This window comes from Dipodomys merriami, unplaced genomic scaffold (genome assembly GCF_024711535.1).
Source record: "Dipodomys merriami isolate MVZ:Mamm:240054 unplaced genomic scaffold, mDipMer1.0.p SCAF_17, whole genome shotgun sequence".
NCBI classification, from domain to species: Eukaryota; Metazoa; Chordata; class Mammalia; order Rodentia; family Heteromyidae; genus Dipodomys; species Dipodomys merriami.
In genome coordinates, this window is record NW_027203048.1 from 11,463,378 (window position 1) to 11,485,711 (window position 22,334).

Genomic DNA, 22,334 nt, shown 5'->3' on the forward strand with positions numbered 1-22,334 from the left:
ATAAACCTTGCCATGGTAAACAAAGATAGTTACTTTTATAATTATGAATAATTGCTATTCATTGCTCTGTGTGTGTGTGTGTGTGTGTGTGTGTGTGTGTGTGTGTGTGTGTGTGTGTGTGTGTGTGTGTGTGTGTGTGTGTGTGTGTGTGTGTGTGTGTGTGTGTGTGTGTGTGTGTGTGTGTGTGTGTGTGTGTGTCCTGGAGTTTCAACTCAGGACTTGGGACTGTCTTTGAGCTTCTTTTGCTCAAGGCTAGTGCTCTACCACTTGAGTCAGAACCGCACTTTCTGGCTGCTTTATTTCTGGTAGTTTGTTAGAGTCAAGAGTCTCACAGACTGGGCTGGTTTTGAACCTCAGTCCTCAGATCTCAGTCTTCTGAGTAGCTGGGATGAAAGGCATGAACCACTGGCACTGGATCATTCAGTGCTTTTTTAATATGACTTAGTTTGAGATGGCTGGAAAACCCAGAATGGGATCATTACATTTTACAATGTATTATTGTATTATTTTATTTTATTGGTGGATTATTTGACCCAGATTGAAATACAAAGATTATGTTCCAAGGTGAAATAGTACTTCTGGTGGGTTGATTTAAGTCCTACAAATGGCTGAATATACTCTTCTCCAAACTAACCTCCACCTCCTTTGCAATTGCAATAACTAAGTTTAAGAATTTCTTTACAGTATTTTCACAATAAAAAAAGAATTTCTTTAATACAACTTAATTTTTGTTGTCAACACTGTTCATAAGGCTTCTATAATGTTAATCCTTTCTAGCCTTTTGATTTTCTCTTTCTTGGTTTCTGTTCCATTTAAATTTTACTAGGATTTTTTTGTTCTGTGTATTTAAATTATCAATAACTTCTTTACCTTAATTTATGAGTTTATGATTACCATATAACACAAATTGTTAAGGGAACAGTGTGTTCTATTGTTATTCTATTATTGTGTTAACCAATGTTTATATCTTTATGATTTAATTTTTACAGTTTAACATTTAATACATCAGGGATTTACTTTTTGTTTCAATTGTTTCTAAATATGTGGATGTTTCTATTCCAAATTATCTATCTATCTATCTGTCTGTCTGTCTGTCTGTCTGTCTCTGTCTGTCTGTCTGTCCTGTCTATCTGTCTGTGTACCTAATGCTTATACTGGTACTTGAACTCAGGGCCTGGGTACAGTCACTTAGCTTTTTCACTCAAGGTTTGTGTCTACCACCTGGGCCACACCTCTACTTTCAGCGTTTTGGTGGCTAATTTGGAGATAAGAGTTTCATAGACTTTTTTTGTCCTGGCTATCTTCAGACCTTGATCCTCAGAGCTCAACTTCCTGAGAGGCTAGAATCACAAGGGTGAGACACTGGTGCCCACCTAACTTTCCTATTTATTATATTACATCTCAAAGAAGTTCGTTAATGTGCTTATGTTTAATTGCAGATGTGGATGCCACTTGCAGTGACTTTAGCTTTGGGACAGCTTTGCATATTGCATCATATAACTTGTGTGCAGGAGCTGTGAAGTGCTTGCTAGAGCATGGAGCCAACCCTGCATTCAGGGTAAGACGGGGAAGGAGAAGACGTGTGTTATATTCTCTCCCAGTAAACTTGAATCTGCATACTAAATTAATAGAAGAGCCTTTAGGTAGATGGCCAGTAATTTACCAGATATGAAAAGCATCAAGAATGTGATATATAGAACTTGCAAAGAGATAAAACGAGTTTGATGTTATTGTCTGAAATAAATTTAAGCCACACAATGAGGGTCAGCCCTCATTGCCACATTCGGGAAAGCAAAATCTTTTTTAAAGTGTCATTCATTATCTTTGAACTTAATATCTTTCATTTAGCCTTTTGATATGTTTATGGAAAGTTAGCTGCCAAATACAACTACACCTATTAAAGTTACGTGTATATTAAATAATACTTGATATTCTTTGAAAAGGAAACATGCCAAAAGAATAAAAGTTAAATGCAAAGTAAAAAGAAATGTACATCTAATAATAGAGCAAACCATGCCTGGTACCAGTTGCTCACACCTGTAATCCTAGTTACTCAGGAGGCTGAGATCTGAGGATCGTTGTTCAAAGCCAGCTTGGGCAGGAAAATCTGTAAGACTTTTATCTCCAATTAAACACCAAAAACCTAGAAGTAGAGCTGTGGCTCAAGTAGTAGAATGCTAGCCTTGAGAAAAATAGCTTAGGGACACTGCCCATGTGTTGTCAAAGCCCTAGGACCGGAGCATGTGCGCGCGTGCGCGCGCGCACACACACACACACACACACACACACACACACACACCCTCCCCAAAACCCCCCCCCACACACACCCTCCCCAAAACCATACACACACACACACACACACACACACACACCCTCCCCAAAACCACACACACACACACACACACACCCTCCCCAAAACCACACACACACACACACACACACCCTCCCCAAAACCATACACACACACACACACACACACACACACACACACACACACACACACAAACCCAAAAGAAACCAAACAAAAACCAAGTCAACTTTGTTCACAGTTGACATGTGACTTGGCAAATGACCTTGGATTATACTTAGGCAGCCATTGTGTCAGAAAGAAAGGCAGTTCCATCAATAGTCACGAGGACGCTTTTCATTGTTCTTTTTGCTTCATTCTATTTGTTTATTTGTGCAGTAGTGGGGCTTGGACTCAGGGCCTAGACACTGTCCCTTAATTTTTTTTTTTTTGCACACATTACTACTTGAGCCACAACTCCTCTTTTGGCTTTTTTGTGGTTAACTAGAGATAAGAGTCTTGTGGACTTTCCTGCCTGGGCTAGCTTTGAATTGGGATCCTCAGAGCTCAGCTTCTGAATAGCTAGGATTACAGGTGTGAGCCACCAATACCTTGTTTTGCTCTTCATTTTCTTTTCTATGGTATCTTTATTGCCACCCACAGTAACTTGGCATAGTGTTCACTAAATATTTTAAATAAACGATGAATATATTTAACTTAAAATTCCTCCACAAAAGATGTTATATACCATCTAGGAATCTTAAGTAATTAAGAGCTGAATTCTTTCTTGTCTTTACTCTAGAATGATAAAGGACAGATCCCTGTGGACGTCGTTCCGGACCCCGTTGATATGCCCTTAGAAATGGCCGATGCAGCCGCCACCGCGAAGGAAATCAAACAGATGCTCTTAGATGCCGTGCCTCTGTGCTACACTGCCCCGAAGGCCATGTTTCCAAGCCATGATCACAGCACCAACAAGGCCATGCTGACATCCCTTGGCCTGAAGTTGGGGGACCGTGTCGTCATCGCAGGACAGAAGGTATGGAAACTACAGGCGTGAGCCAGTGTCCAGGGCCCAGCGTCCGGGGAAAATGATTTTTTTCCCACATATTTCTTTTATTTTGTATTAAATACAAACAATATCATGAAAAGATTATTTTTGTATTTCTTTATTAATGATGAAGTCAGATTATTTTATTTGTAACTATTATTATTATTATTATTGTCTTTTCTTTTTTGGTAGTGGGGATGGAGCTAGGATGTTGCACTTGCTAGGTAAGCACTTTGTCACTGAGCTACATCCCAGCCCATACATATATATATAGTAAAGATACTGTACAGAAGGGTTACAGTTCCATGAATAAGGTAATGAGTACATTTCCTATGGAGCATTGTTACCTCCTCCTTTGTTTTTCCCCTACCATCCCTTCCCTCCCCACCTCCCAACTCCCCCCTGCAAGTGGTAAAGTTTGTTTTCAACATAGTGTCTTGTATATCTCATTGTTGTTACAATGGGTCAGTCTGTATCCTTGTTTCAGCATTTGTTATTTCCCTTCCTTTCCCCAAATTAGAAAAATGTATATACAAGATGCAGGGCTCTGGAATCAAATACAGTGTGAAAACAGGGGTTATACTATGGGGGAAGAACATATGAAAGCAACAAAAATATCACATAGTGCATTATAAGTACATTAAAAACAACAGCAACAAAGATAAAACCACTTGTGTCCCTATCTTAGGGGTCATTTCACTTAGCATCATCTTATATGGTCATATGTACATAGCTTTTCCCTTTTCTGATTGTCTGGTAAGGTTATCCTAGACATATATTAGTTATTGCAAATAAGGGAAACCATGGGACCTGTGTTTCTTTGGGCCTGGCTTACTTCACTTAATATATTTTTTTCCAAGTCTTTCCATTTCCTAACAAATGGGGTAGTGTCATTCTTTCTCATGGAGACAGAGAATTCCATTGTGTGTGTGTGTTTACACACATACACACACACACACACACACACACACACACACACACACACATATATTTTCTTGATCCATTTATCTACTGAGGGGCATCTGGGTTGATTCCATATATTAGCTATGGTGAATAATGCTGCGATAAACATAGTTGTGCTGGTAGCTTTAGTAGAGTCTTGTTTGTGATTATTTGCCCAAAAGAGGGATTGCTGGGTCATAGGGGAGCTCTATGTGGAGTCTTTTGAGGAACCTCCATACTGCTTTCCAAAGTGGTTGAACAAGTTTACACTCCCACCAACAATGCAGTAAGGTTCCCTTTTCCACCCCAAGTTTTAAATGGATATTTAAAAATAGAACAAGAGAAATAACACTTGTTCTTTTCTATTAGAAGCTTAAAAGTTTGCTCAAATACATTAGTATCTCGATATAATAATGCTTTTATCATTTAAATCACCTAATATGATTGATTATATTAAAGGAATTCATGATATTAAAACAACTTCAAATTCCTGAAAAAAAAATCTACATGATTATATATTCTTTGGATGTAATTTTCTTATGAATTTATAAATAAAGTTTGTTTTTTTAAAATAAGGTATAGTAACTACAATCCCTAAAGTGAAATCCTCATTCCCTAACTCTTGTCCAAAGGTAGGGCCACATGGTCACAGCTTTGAGGTTTTGAAAAAAGGTTCAACATGTAGTTAGAAAGATCCTTGGTTGGAAATGTGAAATTCAGATGTGCATTTACTATAAAGTACTATTAAGTTTATAAACTATTTGAATAGAGAGCAGTTGATGTTTTTCTTCTTATTTTTCTGCTTTTCATAAAAAAAATCTTTACTCACTTTTTGCTGATTTTGAGTGTGTGTTTATTGATGGATTGATTGGTGAAGGGGCTTGAACTCAGGCCCTGGGTGCTGTCCCTGAGTTTTCCCCTCAAAACTACTGTTCTACCACTTGGAGTTACAGTGCCACTTCTGGTTTTCTGGTGATTAATTGGAGATAAGAATCTCAGGGACTTTCCTGCCCCAACTGGCTTTAAATGGTGATGCCCAGATCTTAGCGTCCTGAGTAACTAGGATTACAGGCATAGCCTCCAGTGCCTGGCATTATTTATGGAATTTTAGGATGGAAGCCTAGATCACCAGTTTGCGATAACCATCTTAAACACTATCATTTGTTGCTATAAGTTTCTCTCTAAGTTCTGCATTTGTTGCATCCCACAAATTTTAGTATATTATCCTTTTTGCTCAATTCAGAATACTTTCTAGATTCCTTTGTAGTTATTTTTTCCTCCTTTGCCTATGATTATTTATTTAGTTGGTTGGGGGCTTGAACTCTGGGCTTGGGTGTTGTCCCTGAGCTCTTCAGCTCAAGGCTAGCACTACCACTTGAGCCACAGTACCACTTCCAGTTTTCTGGTAGTTAATTAGAGATAAGTATCTCACAGACTTTCCTGCCTAGGCTGGCTTAGAACTGTGATCCTCATATCTCAGCCTCCTGAGTAACTAGGCATGAGCCACTGGCGCCTGGCTTTGCCTATGATTTATTTAGGGGTACATCTTTTCATTTTCAAATATTTGGGAGATTCTGTATTTTTTTCCTGTTAGTGATTTCTAGTCTAATTCTATTATGGTATGACAACATATAGTTGTATGTTTTACATTTATATTCTTCTGCTTTGGGTGAAGTGGTCAGTAAATGTCAGTAAAGTCAACTTGGTTAATAGATGGCTTAGTTTTTCTACAGTCTTACTGATCTTCTAGCCCATTTAGTCTGTTTCTCACTGAGAGAGGCGAGTAAAGTCTCCGAATGCAATGTGGATTCCTCCCTTTCAGTTCTATTGATAAAGAACTTGTGTTGAAGGTCACTTGTTGGGTTCATACACATGTAGGATAATTATGTCTTCTTAGTGAATTGGCTCTGTCATGATTTAATATCTCCTTTTTATCTATGGTAATGTTCCTTATTCCAAGGTTTGCTTTGAGTTTTTTTTTAAAACTTCTGTGATAAAGTTGCCAAAAGCAAGACACTTAGAATCATTCATATTAAAGCTTCTCTTGACCTGTGTTTTCTTTAGATTGGTACATTAAGATTCTGTGGAACAACTGAATTTGCAAATGGCCAGTGGGCTGGCATTGAATTGGATGAGCCAGAAGGCAAAAATAATGGAAGTGTTGGAAAAGTCCAGTACTTCAAATGTGCCCCCAAGTATGGTAAGATGGATACTATGTAACTAAATACAAATTAAAGAAGCAAAATCAAATTTTATTCTTTCATAGTTTCTTTATTTTTGGTGGTGCTAAGGATTAAACCCAGGGCCTGATACATACCAAGCACATTCTATCCCTGAGCTACTTTCCTGGTCTGTAAGACATTACAGGTTTTTTTTTTTTTTTTTTTTTTTCCGGTAGTGGGACTTGAACTCTGGGCCTGGGAGCTGTCCCTCAGCTCTTCAGCTCAAGGCAAGCGCTCTACCACTTGAGCCACAGCGCCACTTCTGGTTTTCTGGTGGTTTATTGAAGATAAAAGTTTCATGGACTTTCCTGCCTGGGCTGGCTTTGAACTGCAATCCTCAGATCTCAGCCCCCTGAGTAGCTAGGATTATAGGTGTGAGCCACCAGCACCTGGCTATCTTATAGTTTTTAAATAAAATGTGTCCCCTGTTTCTCAGGAGGTGAATGAAGGGGCCTGTAGAACCAGGGGAAGATTTTTCCTAAACATCGGCGATGGCATAGCACATTTATTCACACTGGTAAGAATGATAGAAAGTAGAAACATGGACAGTGCAGGAAAGGGAAATTCATAGGAGGAAAGTCCTTGAGGAACTAGAAGGGTGGAATTCCACCTGAGAGATTGTCTCCCATTGTGCCAGTCCCAGCTCACCCTCCCAAAAGAGAGTAACCTGGGAAGACCACATGACTCTCTCTCTTTCTGTTAATCTCTCCCCTCCCCTTCCCTCCTCCCCCTCCCCGCTTGCTCTTTCTTTCTCTTTGTGCCAGTCCTAGGGCTTAAAATCAGGACCTGAGCACTGTCTTTGAGCTTTTTTGTTGAAAGCTAATGCTTTACCACTTGAGCCACATTTCTACTTTGGCTTTTTGCTGCTTAATTGGAGATTTGAATCTCATGGACTTTCCTACCCAGGCTGGCTTTCAACTGAAGTCCTCACATCTCAGCCTCCTGCGTAGCTAGGATCACAGGCAACCACCAGCAGCCTGCATGAGCCTCTTTTGACTTCCTATTTTGTCAGAAAATAAGAAGTGAGGTCATTGCTGATGTCAGGAAAGAGGCAGGTTGTTAGAAGTTAAAGAGAAATTAAAGAAGATTGGAGATGCAGAGGGAGGAGATGGCAGGTAGAAGCTGGCTGAGTGAGTGTGTGTGTGTGTGTGTGTGGTATGGGGAGAGGGCTGTTGCAGTCATAGACTTAGGGTACCAAGTGTGTAAGGCCAGCTGCTTTTCTCCAGTGGTGTTAAAGGGTGTTAGTATGGGTGTTGGTTTCACCAAGGTTATTATTTTCTTGAACATGCCACAGAAGGAAGTGGGCAAAGTGAGGAAGGGATTAGAAGAGGAATGGTGGGATGTAAGGTGGCCTGGGAGGGAAGTGAGGTCATACATGGGAAGTTGAACCAGGAGATCATGATGACATTAGTCATTTCTGATGATGACATCGGTCATTTCTGATGCAATGCTGAGTCAGGTAGGGGCAGGCAGGTCAGGATGTTCTCAGCAGTAAAATCTGGAGCTGACCGTGTGGGTGCCCCGGGTTCTCACTAGGAGCTGTGTGAGGTCGGGACAAGGTGTGTTGATACCTCATAAGCACCTGACCAGTGCAGCTGCTGGCCAATGGTTACAAACTCACCTCAATGATTGACTTCTTCCTGACACATGTCCCTCCTGTAGGATGGGGTTTAACTTGAAAAACATTGTTTATAAAATGTCCATGCCTTAAGGGGTGAAAAGCATGTAAAAGAAGAAACAAGAGTGAAGTGGTGCTGTGGCTCAAATGGTAGAGCGCTCACTTTGAGCTGAAGAGCTCAGGGACAGCGCCCAGGCTTTGAGCTGAAGAGCTCAGGGACAGCGCCCAGGTCCTGAGTTCAAGCCCCACAACTGACAAAAAAAAAAAAAAAAAGAAGAAGAAGAAACAAGAAAATGACACCTGTACATTAATTTTTCAGAATTTGGATTATGTATGCAGAAGTTTTCTATTCTACATTTTTACATGGCATATAGTTATGATTTTCCCCAAATATTGAAATGGTTTTTGAACATGTGACCTTAATGGCTCCATTTCCTTTAACTTTTATCAATTTAACAGGTGAAAATGTCTGTGTTTGGATTCCTATTTTTTCACAACGTGGTGAGAGAGAAGGCTAAAATGTTTTGCTGTTCTACCATTTGTATGTGCTATTTAGGGACTTGTCATTAAAATTAAAATATTATTCATTAAAATTAAAATATTAGTGCTCTGAAAACTGTTCAGAGTTTGAAAATATTCATATTTAAGATATTAGCTCCAATATTTATTATAGATATGTTTTTGTATTTTGACATTGGCCTTTGAACTTCATTTGCAGTGTTTTGGGATGCAGTTTCATACAGTTGAATGACTTTTCCTTTATAAATTTTTAATGGGATTGGGGTTTGATCTCAGCATCTTGAGCTTACTAAACAGATGTTCCACCATTTGAGCTATGTCTACTGCCCTTTTGAGCTCCAGTTAATTTTTGTTGTTGTTGTTGTTTTCTTTTTTCGTCAGTCATGGGGCTTGAATTCCAGGCTTGGGCGCTATCCCTGAGCTCTTCAGCTCAAGGCAAGCGCTCTACCACTTGAGCCACAGCACTACCTCCTCCAGTTAATTTTTGATAAAGTCTTGTGTTTTTGCTTGGATTGGCCTTGAACCAGGATCCTCCCATTCTTTACTTAAAAAGCAACTGGGATTATCAGTGTGAGTCACTGCTCTTGAATTTATCAATTATTATATTGCTTTCATACTTTGATAGATTTCCTAGTCCAAGAAGGTTTTTTTTTGTTTTTGTTTTTAATTGGTCAGTCATGGAGCTTGAACTCTGGACCTGTGCTCTTCAGCTAAAGGCAAGTACTCTGCTGCTTGAGCCACAGCGCCACTTCCAGTTTTCTAGTGGTTAATTGGAGACATTCCTGCCTTTCAACTGTAATCCTCAGATCTCAGCCTCCTGAGTAGCTAGGATTACAGGCATGAGACACCAGCTCTTGGCATTATAGGCATCTTATAATAAATATTAATTCTTGATGGTAACATTATTTTTATGTTTAAAAAATAATTACCAAAGTAAATACATGCAACTAGTCTGATAAGTCAAATTGTGTACTGCGGCTTGTTAAAATAAAACCACTTTCTTTGTTTTCTGAAGCTTGTTTTTAGAGGCAAGAACTTTTTCAACTTTGTCAGCTGAATCTCTGATATTAATATCTGTGTTTATAATAAAAAATTTATATGTACTTTTCTTGATTTTTTCCCCCAATCTTAGATATCTACTGACTTTATACCCTGAAGAGAAAAGATTTAGAGCTCTTACTTTTCTAAATCAGTTATTTCTTGGTTTGCTTAGTTGTTTGGTGGAGTACTTCCTTCAGTAGCTTTCTGACAGAGGACTCATAGGAGGTAAAATGTTTTGAGACCCTCCATTATAAAAAGATATTTATTTCTACCTTGCACTTGATACAGTCCTTGGGGTTGGAGTACATATTCCTGTAGTGATATGAAGGTGATCCTCCACATCCACTGAGTTCCCCTAAGAGTTAGTAACCCCCTAAAATTCCTTATCCCCCCTACCCCTGTAGAAGAAGGGTTCTATAAACATCTGGATTATGAATATGGGTAATCAAACTCTTGTGTGATGGTCCCCAGAGCTGTGATTTCCCCTTTTTACACATTAAATATATTTATGTAACTTTACTTTGAAAAACAAGAATTATGAAGGTGCTAAGCTTGCCTCAGGTAGAGTTTAATGACCTTTCTGGAATGGGCTAGATGGTAAGTAATTTCTGGGCTCGGTAGCCTCTGTGGAGACTGTTCATCTCTGCTGTTAGAATAAACAGCCAGACAACCTGGAAAGAAGTGGGCGTGGCTATGGGCAGAGGACAGAAGTTTGGACCTGAATTTGTCAGCTGCTTCTTGAACTTTCAGTGCAGCTGTTCAGAAGTTTCAAAATCTGGCTTAACTGTCCTCAGAATCTGTGTGTGTGTGTGTGTGTGTGTGTGTGTGTGTGTGTGTATGTGTGTGTGTGTGTGTGTGTGTGTGTGTGTGTGTGTGTGTGTGTGTGTGTGTGTGTGTGTGTTGTTACTGGAGCTTGAACTCAGGGCCTCAAGCTCTTGTTTAGGAATTTTTTTTCTCATGGCCGGCACTGTACCACTTTAGCCACAGCTCCACTTCTGATTTCTGAATGCTTAATTGGAGATCAGAGTCTTGTAGCTAGCTTTGAATTGTGATTCTTAGAGCTCAATCTCCTGAGAATCTAGGATTCTAGGTGTGAGCCACTGGTGCCTGGCTCAGAAGCTTTTTAAAGCTCATGCTATTAAAAAAAAAATACCGTATTGTTATTTTTAATGGAAGTTTGGGAGGAAATGGAGTTAAACTTGTTAAAAGGGCTGCATTTGTGTGGAAATTTATTACTCTTCTTTTTTTTTTTTTTTTTGTCAGTAATGGGGCTTGAACTCTGGGCCTGGGCACAGTCCCTGTGCTCTTCAGCTCAAGACTAGTGCTCTACTACTTGAGCCACAGCACCACTTCTGGTTTTCTAGTGGTTTATTGAAGATAAGAGTCTCACGGAATTTCCTGCCCGGGCTGGCTTTGAACCGTGATCCTCAGATCTCAGCCTCCTGAGTAGCTAGGATTACAGGCGTGAGCCACCAGCACTCAGCGTTACTCTTCTTTTAAAAAATAATTCTTTCCTTTGTGTGTGTGTGTGTGTGTGTGTGTGTGTGTGTGTGTGTGTGTGTGTGTGTGTGTGTGTTTAGTGAACTTTATAGATGCCAGCGTCTGAGGGAAATTCCTCACTGATTGACATGAATAACTGGATAGTAAGGGAAAATTCATTTTTGAGCACAGAGAATTTTATATAGCACAAGTACATGTCTCAAATGTAGTGTTAGCCTCAGCACACCTCAAAAAGAATGTTACTTGTGAACATTCTGCACACTTGCATGATGATTTCCTTCTGAAGGTCTATCATGCACAAGTGTGTCCCACTCTGTTCTCCTGTAGCATCCAGTGTTCATGAAGCTTCCTGCAATTTCACACATTTTTTTTTTCTTGTTAGTCATGGGACTTGAACTCGGGGCCTGGGCATTGTCCCTGAACTCTTCAGCTCAAGGCCAGTGCTTTACCAGTTGAGCTACAGCACCACTTTTGGTTTTCTGGTGGTTAATTGGAGATAAGAGTCACATGGACTTTCCTACCTGGGCTGGCTTTGAACTGTGATCCTCAGATCTCAGCTTCTTGAATAGCTAGGATTACAGGCATGAGCCACCAGTGCCCAGCTTCACATGCATTTTTACATAGTGCTCTCAAAACAGCCGATGTTTCAAAATAAGAAACATCCATGAAAGGAATGTAGAAAAAGAATACAAAGTCAAAGAAAAAAAATCTTATAGATAGGCAACATAGAGAAAATTGCAAATGAGCAAAAAATAGAAAAGTAAGAAAATCAGGGTAAGGTAGTAGAGGATGCCAAGAAGAGAGATTTTAAGGCTAGCAGAAAAGTAGCATAGTGGTACTTTTTTTCTTCTTACCTTTTAATTTTGTTTTGTTTCTTTTTTGTTGTTGTTGTTGTTGTTTTTGGGTCCGTTCGTGGGGCCTGAACTCTGGACCTGGGCGCTGTCCTTCAGCTCTTCAGCTCAAGGCTAGCGCTCTATCACTTGAGCCACAACGCCACTTCCAGCTTTTTTCTTTTTGCTTATGTGGTGCTGAGGAATCGAACCCAGGGCCTCATGCATGCAAGGCAAGCACTCTACCACTGAGCCACCTTCCCAGCCCATTTTATTTTGTTCCACTAGGGTTTGAACTCCTTGTTAAGCAGGAGTTCTACTACTTGAGCCATGCCACCAGCCCCTTTTGCTTTTGTTATTTTTGAAGCAGGGTCTCATGTTTATCTCCAGACTGACCTGGATACAAAGCATCCTGTTTATACTTTCTTGCATAGCTGGGATGATAGACACATGCCACTACATCCTGATTTCAGTGGTTGAGATGATACCCCTGTCTTTTTGCCTGGAATGGTCTTGAGCTGTCATCTTCCTGATCCTCAGTAACCAGGATTAGAGGCCTGAGCCACTGGGCCTGGCTTGCTGCCATTTTTTATTTTATTTTTATTTTTTAGCTGTAAACAGAATGTTCAGTTTTCTGTAGCATTTCGAGCATCTCTACTCTGTTTTAACAAGTTATTACACAACTGTTAGTATTGCTTTTTAGTCATAACCTTATTTGTTAGGTTTTGTTTTCTTGTTTCTTCTTTCTTTGAACTCCTTGTTAAGCAGGAGTTCTACTACTTGAGCCATGCCACCAGCCCCTTTTGCTTTTGTTATTTTTGAAGAAGGGTCTCATGTTTATGTCCAGACTGACCTGGACACAAAGCATCCTGTTTATACTTTCTTGCATAGCTGTTTATATTTTCTTGCCTGGGTAAAGTGTATTTTAATGAAATGCTAATCTTGTAGCTGTGGTAGATCATTCTGTCCCTCTGTGTCTCCACAGCACACATACACATACCATTGTCAAGAATTGAGGGCTAGGTCTTTTGGGGAAGATTAGAGTCACAGAGTACCCTCCCTCCCTTCCTCCCCACGTCACTACAAGTGTGAGCCACTGGCTCCTGGCTAAGTTTTATTTTTTTTTTAATTGCCAGGCACTTGTGGCTCACCCTTGTAATCCTATAGCTACTCAGGAGGCTGATAACTAAGGATCACCAGCCCAGGCAGAAAAGTCTCCATGAGACTCATCTCCAATTAACCACTGAAAAACTGGAAGTGGTGCTGTAGCTCAAGTGGTAGAGCACTAGCCTTGAGCATAAAGAGACTCAGGAACAGTGCTCAGGCTCTGAGTTCAAGCCCCATAACCACCATCAGTAACATAAGAATACATAGTCCACTGTTATTTGCCAAAGCTTAGATATAACAGAAAATGGTTACCTTACTTTCTTTCTCTTTCCTCCCAATTTCACTCAACACGTGGCCATGTAGCTTGCATGTGTTTCTTAAATTGATGTGTGTGATGAAATGTGTGTGAATCTGGACCAGTAGATTGTAAGCTCTTTGTGGGTGAATGTCATGTCTCTCTTGCTTTGATTTGCTATCTCTCACCTGGATATGTACTAGGCACCAAAAGGTTTGTCAATACACAGTTACACTTGCCCTTCCCCAGAAATGCTCTTCGCTGTGTAATTCTAACTAACACTGTACATTATCCCTTAGGTATTTTTGCACCTCTCTCAAAGATAAGTAAAGCAAAAGACCGAAGGAAGAACATAACACACACTTCTTCCACAAAAGCTGTGCCTCTTACCAGGTCCCTGAAGGTGGATGTGGCTCCTGTCGCCTCAAAAGTGAACTCTGGTAGGTTAAACCAGAAGGCTAAGGATCTTCAGCGTTTTACTTGTGAGATTCCTAATCCTTAGAGTGCTTTGCTGTTTTTGTTTTTAATTCTTCTTGTGAGCATGCTGAGAGATCAGAATTTAATAAAGCCTTGCACCTTTGTGTGTTTCAGCCAATCAGGATTAGTAACTTCAGTTCTGACAAGAATATTTCAGCTGGGTCTCTTCCCTGCTCTCACCATATCTCGTCCACCTCTGTCCTCAGAGCTGTGATGAAACACCGCGAGCTGAGTCCCTTGCCCGTGCTGGGGAGGCCTCTTTCTGCTTCAATAGCTGAGCTGTGGCTCCTCCCCTCCCTGCTTTCTGTGTGTTTGTGTGTTTGTGTATCCCTCACCTTGCTCTCTGGCTGCAGGGCTGTGACTTTTGCCGGGGAGGGGCCTGGCCATTCTTTTCTCCCCTAATCAGACCTTGAGTACCACCTTTCTTCTCTAACTGCATTTTTTGCCTGTCCTGCACAAAAATTCGTCAGTTTGTTTACTGGGAGCTTTATTTATGTGCAGCTAATGTTTTCCTAACAGTTTTAAACTGTTGATTGGTTGGTTGATTGCAGTATCAGAGTTTGAACTCAGGGCCTTGTGCTTGTTGGAAAGTGCCCTATCACTTGAGCCACATCCCCAGTCCCCTTTTTGCTTTTATTTTATTTATTTATTTATTTTTTGTCAATCATGGGGCTTTTGAACTCTGGGCCTGGGCGCTGTCCCTCAGCTCTTCAGCTCAAGGCAAGCGCTCTATCACTTGAGCCACAGTATCACTTCCGGTTTTCTGGTGGTTTATTGGAGAGAAGAGTCTCATAGACTTTCCTGCCCAGGCTGGCAGTCCTCAGATCTCAGTTTCTTGAGTAGCGAGGATTACAAGTGTAAGCCACTGGCGCCTGGCTGCTTTTATTAAATTTTAAGTAGGATCTCACCTTCCCCCCTCCCCCCACCCCACGCCAACTTGTTATTTCTGCGTCCTGTAATAGTGAAGATAGTCTGATTTTGATGGGTTTGAGCTGGTCCCAATCTATCTTCCTGCAGAGTTCAGCCTACTAAATAGCTAGGTTACAGGCATGAGCCAAGGTACCTGGTTCTGAATTTTAAATTTGAAATAAACTGTGAGCTTATTGTATGCTTTTATCTCCACTGGAGCATGCAGCACAAAACAGGTGCCCTTTGAATACCTGTTATGTGATTGTAGTAGAAATAGGAAAGCATCACCATACTGAAAGGGTTGTGTCCAAACAGTGGGACTTACCTTTTCATTGCATTCCATTTGGTTGTCTGAATATCCCCAGTACTACTGGGCTTCATAATTACTCTAGAAACAATCTTGATATCTACTACACTAAAATCTTTAACCTTCTTCTTGAAGATGACCTTGCCTGTTTGGGGCCTTATATAGTTCCTTCTAAATTTTAGAATATGTTGTTAAATTTCTTCTTTTTCCTTCAAGAATCTGTTAGGATTTTAATTGACATTGCATTGAAGCCTTGACTCAGTTTGAAGAAAACCACCATGTTTATAGTAGCCAGTCTTTTAATTATGTGCTGGAATATTTTTCTATTTAATCCCATTAAAAATCTTCATATAATTGTATGATTTTCTTTTTTAATATTTTTTGACTTTTTAACTAGCATACATGAACAATATAAGGCAGTTTCGTTGTGATGATTCTGTAGATGTGTGCACTATTGTTTGAACAAGGTCCCTCCCTCTATTCTGTTTCCTTAACTCTCTCCTTACTCCTCCTCAGCTTTTCCAAAAGGCAGTTAGAGCATCTCATTATGCCATCTTCATATAGATGTCACATACTTTGAGCTCTACCTCCATCTTGAGATATTAACCAATTGTTCAATCTGTTCCTAGGCCTTGTATACTTTTTAATGATATTGCCAATGATTCTTTCTTTTTAACTTGGAACCTGGAAATACTCAGTGGGTACTACATGGATAGACAGTGCAAGTGCAGCCCTCTTTCTGGCCTGAGGAGCAGCAAAGGGGTGACTTTTCTGACAGAACATGAGGAAACCCCATTCTCTTTTGTTCCCTCCCATCCCAGTCCCTAAGCAACCCAGTATGGTGCAGCAGCAGAGTTCTCAAAGAAAGGCAGCCCTGGCCTCTGCAGGGAGAAACAGTGGCCCCCATGGTTTTTCTTCTGTTTTTTTTCCCCACCTCTTGGCCCCAGAGGCAGAATCAGTCCCAGAATATTGTGTGATAGAATGGGGAAAGCCCTCAGGAGATCATGAGAGGAGTTCCCTTCCTCATGTGGGGCAGGACCAAAGGCCTTGGTCTCCTGGGCAGGCCCTTTGCAGGCCCTGTCTGGCCAGTAGCTAGCATAGGAGGTGGATTCAAGTATCACTGCCATGTCTTTGGAAGCTCAAGTGACATGGGGACAAGGTGGGTGGGAACTTCCCACCTGGACTTTGCCAGGCTGACTGCATAAACAAAGTCAGAATAAAATCAGGATCCTCTATAGCGTTTAAATATTATCCGTTGTCCCATTACACATTCATTACCAGGATCATCAACATTACTCAAATGATGGAAAAGTAGGGAATTCTGTGCATTTTATAGAATCAAAGGATGTGGTTGTGAGATAAGAAGGTCATTGCAATCCATACATACAAACATTACAGAATGTATTAGAGTCATGCTCCAAGAATTAAAGGTGAACACGCTTGACACAATAGAAAAAAAATTCAGCAGAGAAACAGAAGATATTAAATACAAGGCATGTATGAGATGCAGAGGCAGGAAGATCGTGAGTTTGAAGCCAGCCTGATCTACATAGTGAGTTCCAGGCCTGCCTGGGTTATGTATGCAAGCAAGACCTTGTTAAAAACAAGAACAACAACAACAACAAAACCAAAACAGAAGTAAATGTTGTGTGCCTGTATATTTGCACATACATGCATGTGCGAGTGTTTGCACACACATGCACAGAGATGCACACACATGCACAGAGATGAATGTAAGCAAGCCTGACATAGGATGAATGAGATTAGTCAGCAACCTGGTTGAGATAGTTTCCTATGGTTATGTAAAATATAAAAACATCATGTGAGGCCAGTTATCTGCATAAAAATTCAAATAAAGCAGAGCCAGGTAGAACTGAAAAATGTCAATATTAAAAAATGTAAATCTACGCTGCCTGATCATTCTGTTTTTCTGCTAGAGTTGAGGTCCTTTCTCATCCCTGGGTGCTATAATGCCTTCACCTAGCCTCTGCATCTAGCCTCCCTGCTAGAAGATTTTTTTTCTAGACCTTACCACTGGAAGAAGGAATGTTACACACCTAGAACCTCGCTTGGGCCAGCCATCCTTTTCAGTGTACTCAATACTACTTTCCTAAAAGAGTTCCCCCCTCCCTTCTCTGTTCCCCTCCCCCTTCTCCTCCCTTCCTCTCTTCCTTTCTCTCCCTTCCCCTCCCTTTTTCCTTCCCCTCCCCTTTTCTTTCCCCTCACCTCATCCCTTCCTTCCCTTTCCCCTCACCTCCCCTCTCCTCTCCCCTCCCCTCCTGTCCCTCACCTCCTGTCCCCTCCTGACCCTTCTCCTGTCCTCCTTTCCTCTTCTGTTTTTTTCTTCCGTGTGTGTGTGTGTGTGTGTGTGTGTGTGTGTGTGTGTGTGTGTGTGTGTGTGTGTGTGTGTGTGTGTGTGTGTGTGTGTGTGTGTGTGTGCCTTGTATGCTTTCACTTGACCTTTGCTGGTTAATTGGAGATAAGAGCATCTCAGATTTGTCTGCCCAGGCTGGCTCTGACCTGCAATCCTCAGATCTCAGCCTCTAGGATTTCAGGCCTGAGCTGCTGACCTTTGGCTTCCCTGTGTCTTCCTTAAGGCTTTCTTTCTTTCTGCCTATCCAGAATCTTTATCCTCAGTTTTTCCTGACCACACTCACACAGCATTCTAGCCATTTTCAGAATGTGATTTAGAGGAGAGCCACAGTTTTTGCCTCATGTTCCTGTGTTAGTGCTTGTGATGAAGAGCACCCTCACTTGTAGTTACTAGTGAAGATGTCTGTCTGCTGTGTTAAGTGGAAGAGGTCCTCCACAGCCCAGAGCCGGCTTGTCTTGTTTGCAGCACTCAAGTCCCCTGTCCAGTTCTTTATGGAAATATTTCACACACGAGTAGAATTGGAATATGTCTGGATGGAACTTAAAGTTGAGTGTAGTCTGTGCCACTTCTTTAAATAACTTCTCTTCTGTACAATGGAAACAGAAGTCTTAGCAAATCAGCCAATTATTCCAAAGTGTTTTTCTCCCGAGTGAAGTTTTTGTGGGAGTTGGGTGTGGCTCTAGAGAGGGAGAGACATTTTCAGAATTCCAGTGGCAGAGTGTGGGATTTCTTCTCATCAAAACCTTTGCTTCAATGAAAAGTTGCTAAAATAATCAGTGAAAGTTATTTTATTTTATCCAGTGCCTTTGTGTGCATTCCAGGGAAGCAGGGTGTGTTGTGTGAACTCACAGAACAAGGGCACTAAGTATCAAACACAAGGCAACTCCATGTCAGATGATTCACTTGGAAATCTGTAGTGGGTCATAATTTTTTTTTTTTTGACAGTGCTGGAGTTTGAATCCAGGACCCTGTGTGTTTGCGATACTTTGCACTTGAGCCACACATCCAGCTGTTTGCTTTTGTTATTTTCCTAGTGTGGGTCACCCTGGATGGTGATTCCCCTATTTATGTCTTCCTGGTTGGCTGGGATGACAGGCATGTGTTACTGTACCCATTCTTTCATTTGATAAGATAAGGTCTGGTGAATCCTTTGCCTAGCTGGCCTCAAACCATGATCTTCCCATTTCTGCCTCTCAAGTAGCTGGGCTTAGAGGTGTGATCTATCATGCCTAGCAAATTGATTTTTTTTAATATGTGCTGGGAATTCAGGCCTTTTATCCACATATATGTATATATATGGATAATAATGGATATGGATAATATATATGGATAAATATATGGATATAAATATAAATATATATATTAGTCCTGGGGGCTTGAACTCAGGGCATGAATGCTATCCTGGGGCTTATTTTGTTCAAGTCTAGCACTCTACCCTTGAACCACACCTCTACCACTTTTGGATTTTTTTTTTTTGGTGGCTAATTGGAAATAAAAGTCTCATCGGTTGACTTCAAACAGCAGGCCTCAAATCTCAGTCTCCTGAGTATCCAGGGTTACAGGTGTAAGCTACCAGTGCCCAGCTCTCCTCTTACATTTTCCCCCCACAGTTTTGGGCACAGCAGGCAGGCCCTGTGCCAGGCAAATGTGGTACCACCGAGTTGTCTTCCTAATCTCTTCCTCCTCTTTCTCCTCTGGTTGATGAGATTTTGGTTTCTGTGAAGTTATTATCCAGCGTGTTTTCAGAAGTGGCTGAGATTCAGATAATGAGAGATGCATGTATAATCAAGAAAACAATTAAGATTTAGTGCTCAATGTTAAACAAGACTCTCTTTGTTCTGGTGTCCCAGGAATGACGTCATCAAAGAAAGAGAACACTTCTGAATGTGCCCTGACAGGGCCTCCCAGGAGGGAACCCAACGCAGCCATGGAGAAAGATGGTAATGCCATTCATAACTCCCTGATCTTAAAGTGCAGTTTGCCTGTGGAACTTTTAATAATACAATGGCAAGCCATTGCATTTAAGTTTTAAAGTTAGGGAAAATTCACAGCAAAAACCACCAGTGAAAATGTCTTAAACAACTCACCATAATGTATATCCTTAAGAACATAAAATCTTCTTCTGCGTTTCTTAGAGGTATGTTTAGAGGACTACTGAGCTGGCTTCTAAGAGGGAATGGAAGGAAATTGCACCGTTCAATGGCTTGGCAACACTGATTTGATAAACCAAGTTTATCAAGTCATTGTATGAACAGAGCATGAGTTTCCTGCTTGCCTTCAGTTTTAACTCAGAACATTTAACATAGCAGGGTGCCTATGGCTCATGCCTATAATCCTACCTACTCAATGGGTAGTTCAAAGCCAGCCTGGCAGACTCTTATTTCCAATTAACTAGCAAAAAGCTGGGACTGGAGGTGTGGCTCAAGCAGTAGAATGCCAGACATGAGCAAAAAAGCTTAGTGAAGCCTGAGTTCTAGCCCTAATACCGGCATAAGAAAACCCCCTAACACATTTGTTACCTTAAGACATCTAAACAACATTTTTTGTTATCTTTACTCTCCTCCCTTACTCTACTCACCTGAGTGGTAGTGGTGGTTACATGAGATAATATTAGTTGCTATGGTGGCATCCACTTCTAAGATTGTGAGGTTACAGTGTAAATGCTTAAAACGAGCTCTTGTGTCACAAAATCTTTTATGTATAAAGTATATTTGGATGAAACCAGGCATTTAATTTGGCATTAGAAAATCCACCATTGAGGAAACTTAGATGGGATATTTCAGAAGGATTTGCCTGGAAAAAATATGGTAGTAGCTCACTTCTTATTTTCCACACGTCTGTAATTGCTATATATATCTATTTTTTCTCCTCTGTTTCAGTTTCCCTGCATGGAACCATGAGCAGCTCCTCCTCCACGTCTTCTTTGGAACATAAACAGAATGTCTCCAAGAAAACGAACTCAAGCAACAGTAGCAAGAAGACCACAAGCAAAAGCCCTTCTCTGTCCTCCAGAGCCAGTGCTGGTATCTATGGCTTTTTCAACCAGGCTTACTTGGTGTTTTTAATCTTGGTTTGTTTGTAAGTAGATTTGCTGTTTTTACATGTGTAGAAAGGAACCTTTTACTTCAATCAGACTGAACTACTTTCTTTCTTCCCTGTCTCTTCCCCTCCCCCACCTGCCTCTTGAGCCTTAAATCAAGTATTTATTTTGCTGTTGGGTAGAAGATGTTGCATTGATCGTCACCTAACGTGCTCTTAGTGATTTTTGCCCCATCTGAAGTGTTTTGTTTTGGGCTGTTGCATTTTGCCTATTAGTGTTCTCACATGCCTCAATGTCTGTTTTTTTTTTTTCCTCTTTTAAAAAAAAATTGAAATCCTAAAGAGTGCCCCCTTCTAGGAAGCTAGTAACAGCTGTTCAGCTGTTCAGAGTGTCTACCTGCCTCGGGTTCCTGTAGAATCTCCCCATCCACTCCTTCCAGTTCTGTGTGAAGACTCAGGAGATACATAGGAGATACTTTGTGCAGTCGACATAGATCATATCTCTTATAGTTCACTTACTTGCCTATACATGTAAACTTACCCAGAAAGAAAGTGAAGCTTTTTTTTTTTTCCTTTGTAGAGATGAAGACTGAACTTAGGGCCTTGTACTTGAACTTAGGGCCTTTTACTTGCCGGGCTGATGCTCTTCCACTGAGCTAAATTCCTAACCCCAAGTGAAGCTATTTTGACATAATTATTCTCTGTGAGACAATAATTACCAGATTATTTTTTCCTAATATTTCTGATAATTAACGTTGTACCAATATTTTATTATATGAAATGTTAATGACAGGATTATTATTATTATTTGGTACTAGTGTTGAGGCTTGAACTCAGGGCCTGGACACTGTCCCTTCACTTTTTTTGCTCAAGATTGGAACTCTGCCACTTGAGCCACAGCTTCTCTTCCAGCTTTTTGGTGATGAATTGGAAATAAGAATCTCATGGACTTTCCTGCCGGGCTGTCTTTGAACTACAATTCTTAGGTCTCAGCCTATTGAATACAAGTATCACAGGCAAGATCTATTGGTGCTTGCCCAGCAAAATTTGTTTTTTCTTCAACAAACCTTATTGGTGAGGCAAACAGGTGGGGCAATCCCACCTGCCTTCATTAGCAAACATAATAATAATAAACCTTAAATATAATAAACCTTAAGGCTGGGATCCCAAAAGTAGAGGCCTGGAAGTTTGGCCTGGAAATATTTACCCAGAATAGTTGTTTTCTGGGTATCTGCCCCTCTGCATACTAGGGTATGCCCCTTTGTACACTAAGGTATGCAGTTTCTCCTCAATACTGTGAAGGACACAGGTGATAATCCGCAACCACATAGCAACCCTTTTCATCCGTATTCATATTGTAAGTCCTTTCATTTGCCTTCCAGACTTTAGTCATTTGCTGGAGTTTAAAATTTATATATGGGTATAGACTATCTTTTTTACCTTTAATAGCAAGTAGTTTTATTTATTTATATATTTGGGGGTTATGTGGACTTAAATAACAGAGTGAAAAAGAAGACTTTCAAAGGAGGAATGGGGCAAAGATCAGAAGTGGGAAGGAAAGTTCATATTTGGATCCCAGAGGCATTCCTTCAGACACTTTCTTAGCGTGTGTACTTTGAATAGATGTGTATACCTGAGGAGTTGTGAACAGCAAGAGGGTGGACAATAGTGAATATGTGTGTTATAAAGAGGAGCTGGGTGTCAGTGGCTCATGCCTGTAATCCTAGCTACTCAGGAGGTTGAAATCTGAGGATCGAGGTTCAAAGCCAGCTTGGGCAGGAAAGTCTGTGAGATTTTTGTCTCCAATTAACCACCA

General features: G+C 40.7%; 1 protein-coding gene across 3 annotated transcripts in view; it reads left to right on the forward strand.

Moving 5' to 3' along the window:
* The window catches only part of Clip4 (CAP-Gly domain containing linker protein family member 4), a 79,090-nt gene that overhangs the window by 34,834 nt on the left and 21,922 nt on the right, over positions 1-22,334 (forward strand). For all 3 annotated transcript variants that reach the window (XM_070025302.1, XM_070025300.1, XM_070025301.1), the window contains exons 6-11: positions 1,440-1,558; positions 3,090-3,326; positions 6,345-6,480; positions 13,712-13,852; positions 19,330-19,419; positions 20,359-20,502. In XM_070025302.1, the coding sequence (XP_069881403.1) occupies positions 1,440-1,558; positions 3,090-3,326; positions 6,345-6,480; positions 13,712-13,852; positions 19,330-19,419; positions 20,359-20,502 (867 nt within the window). The remainder of the gene's footprint in view (positions 1-1,439; positions 1,559-3,089; positions 3,327-6,344; positions 6,481-13,711; positions 13,853-19,329; positions 19,420-20,358; positions 20,503-22,334) is intronic.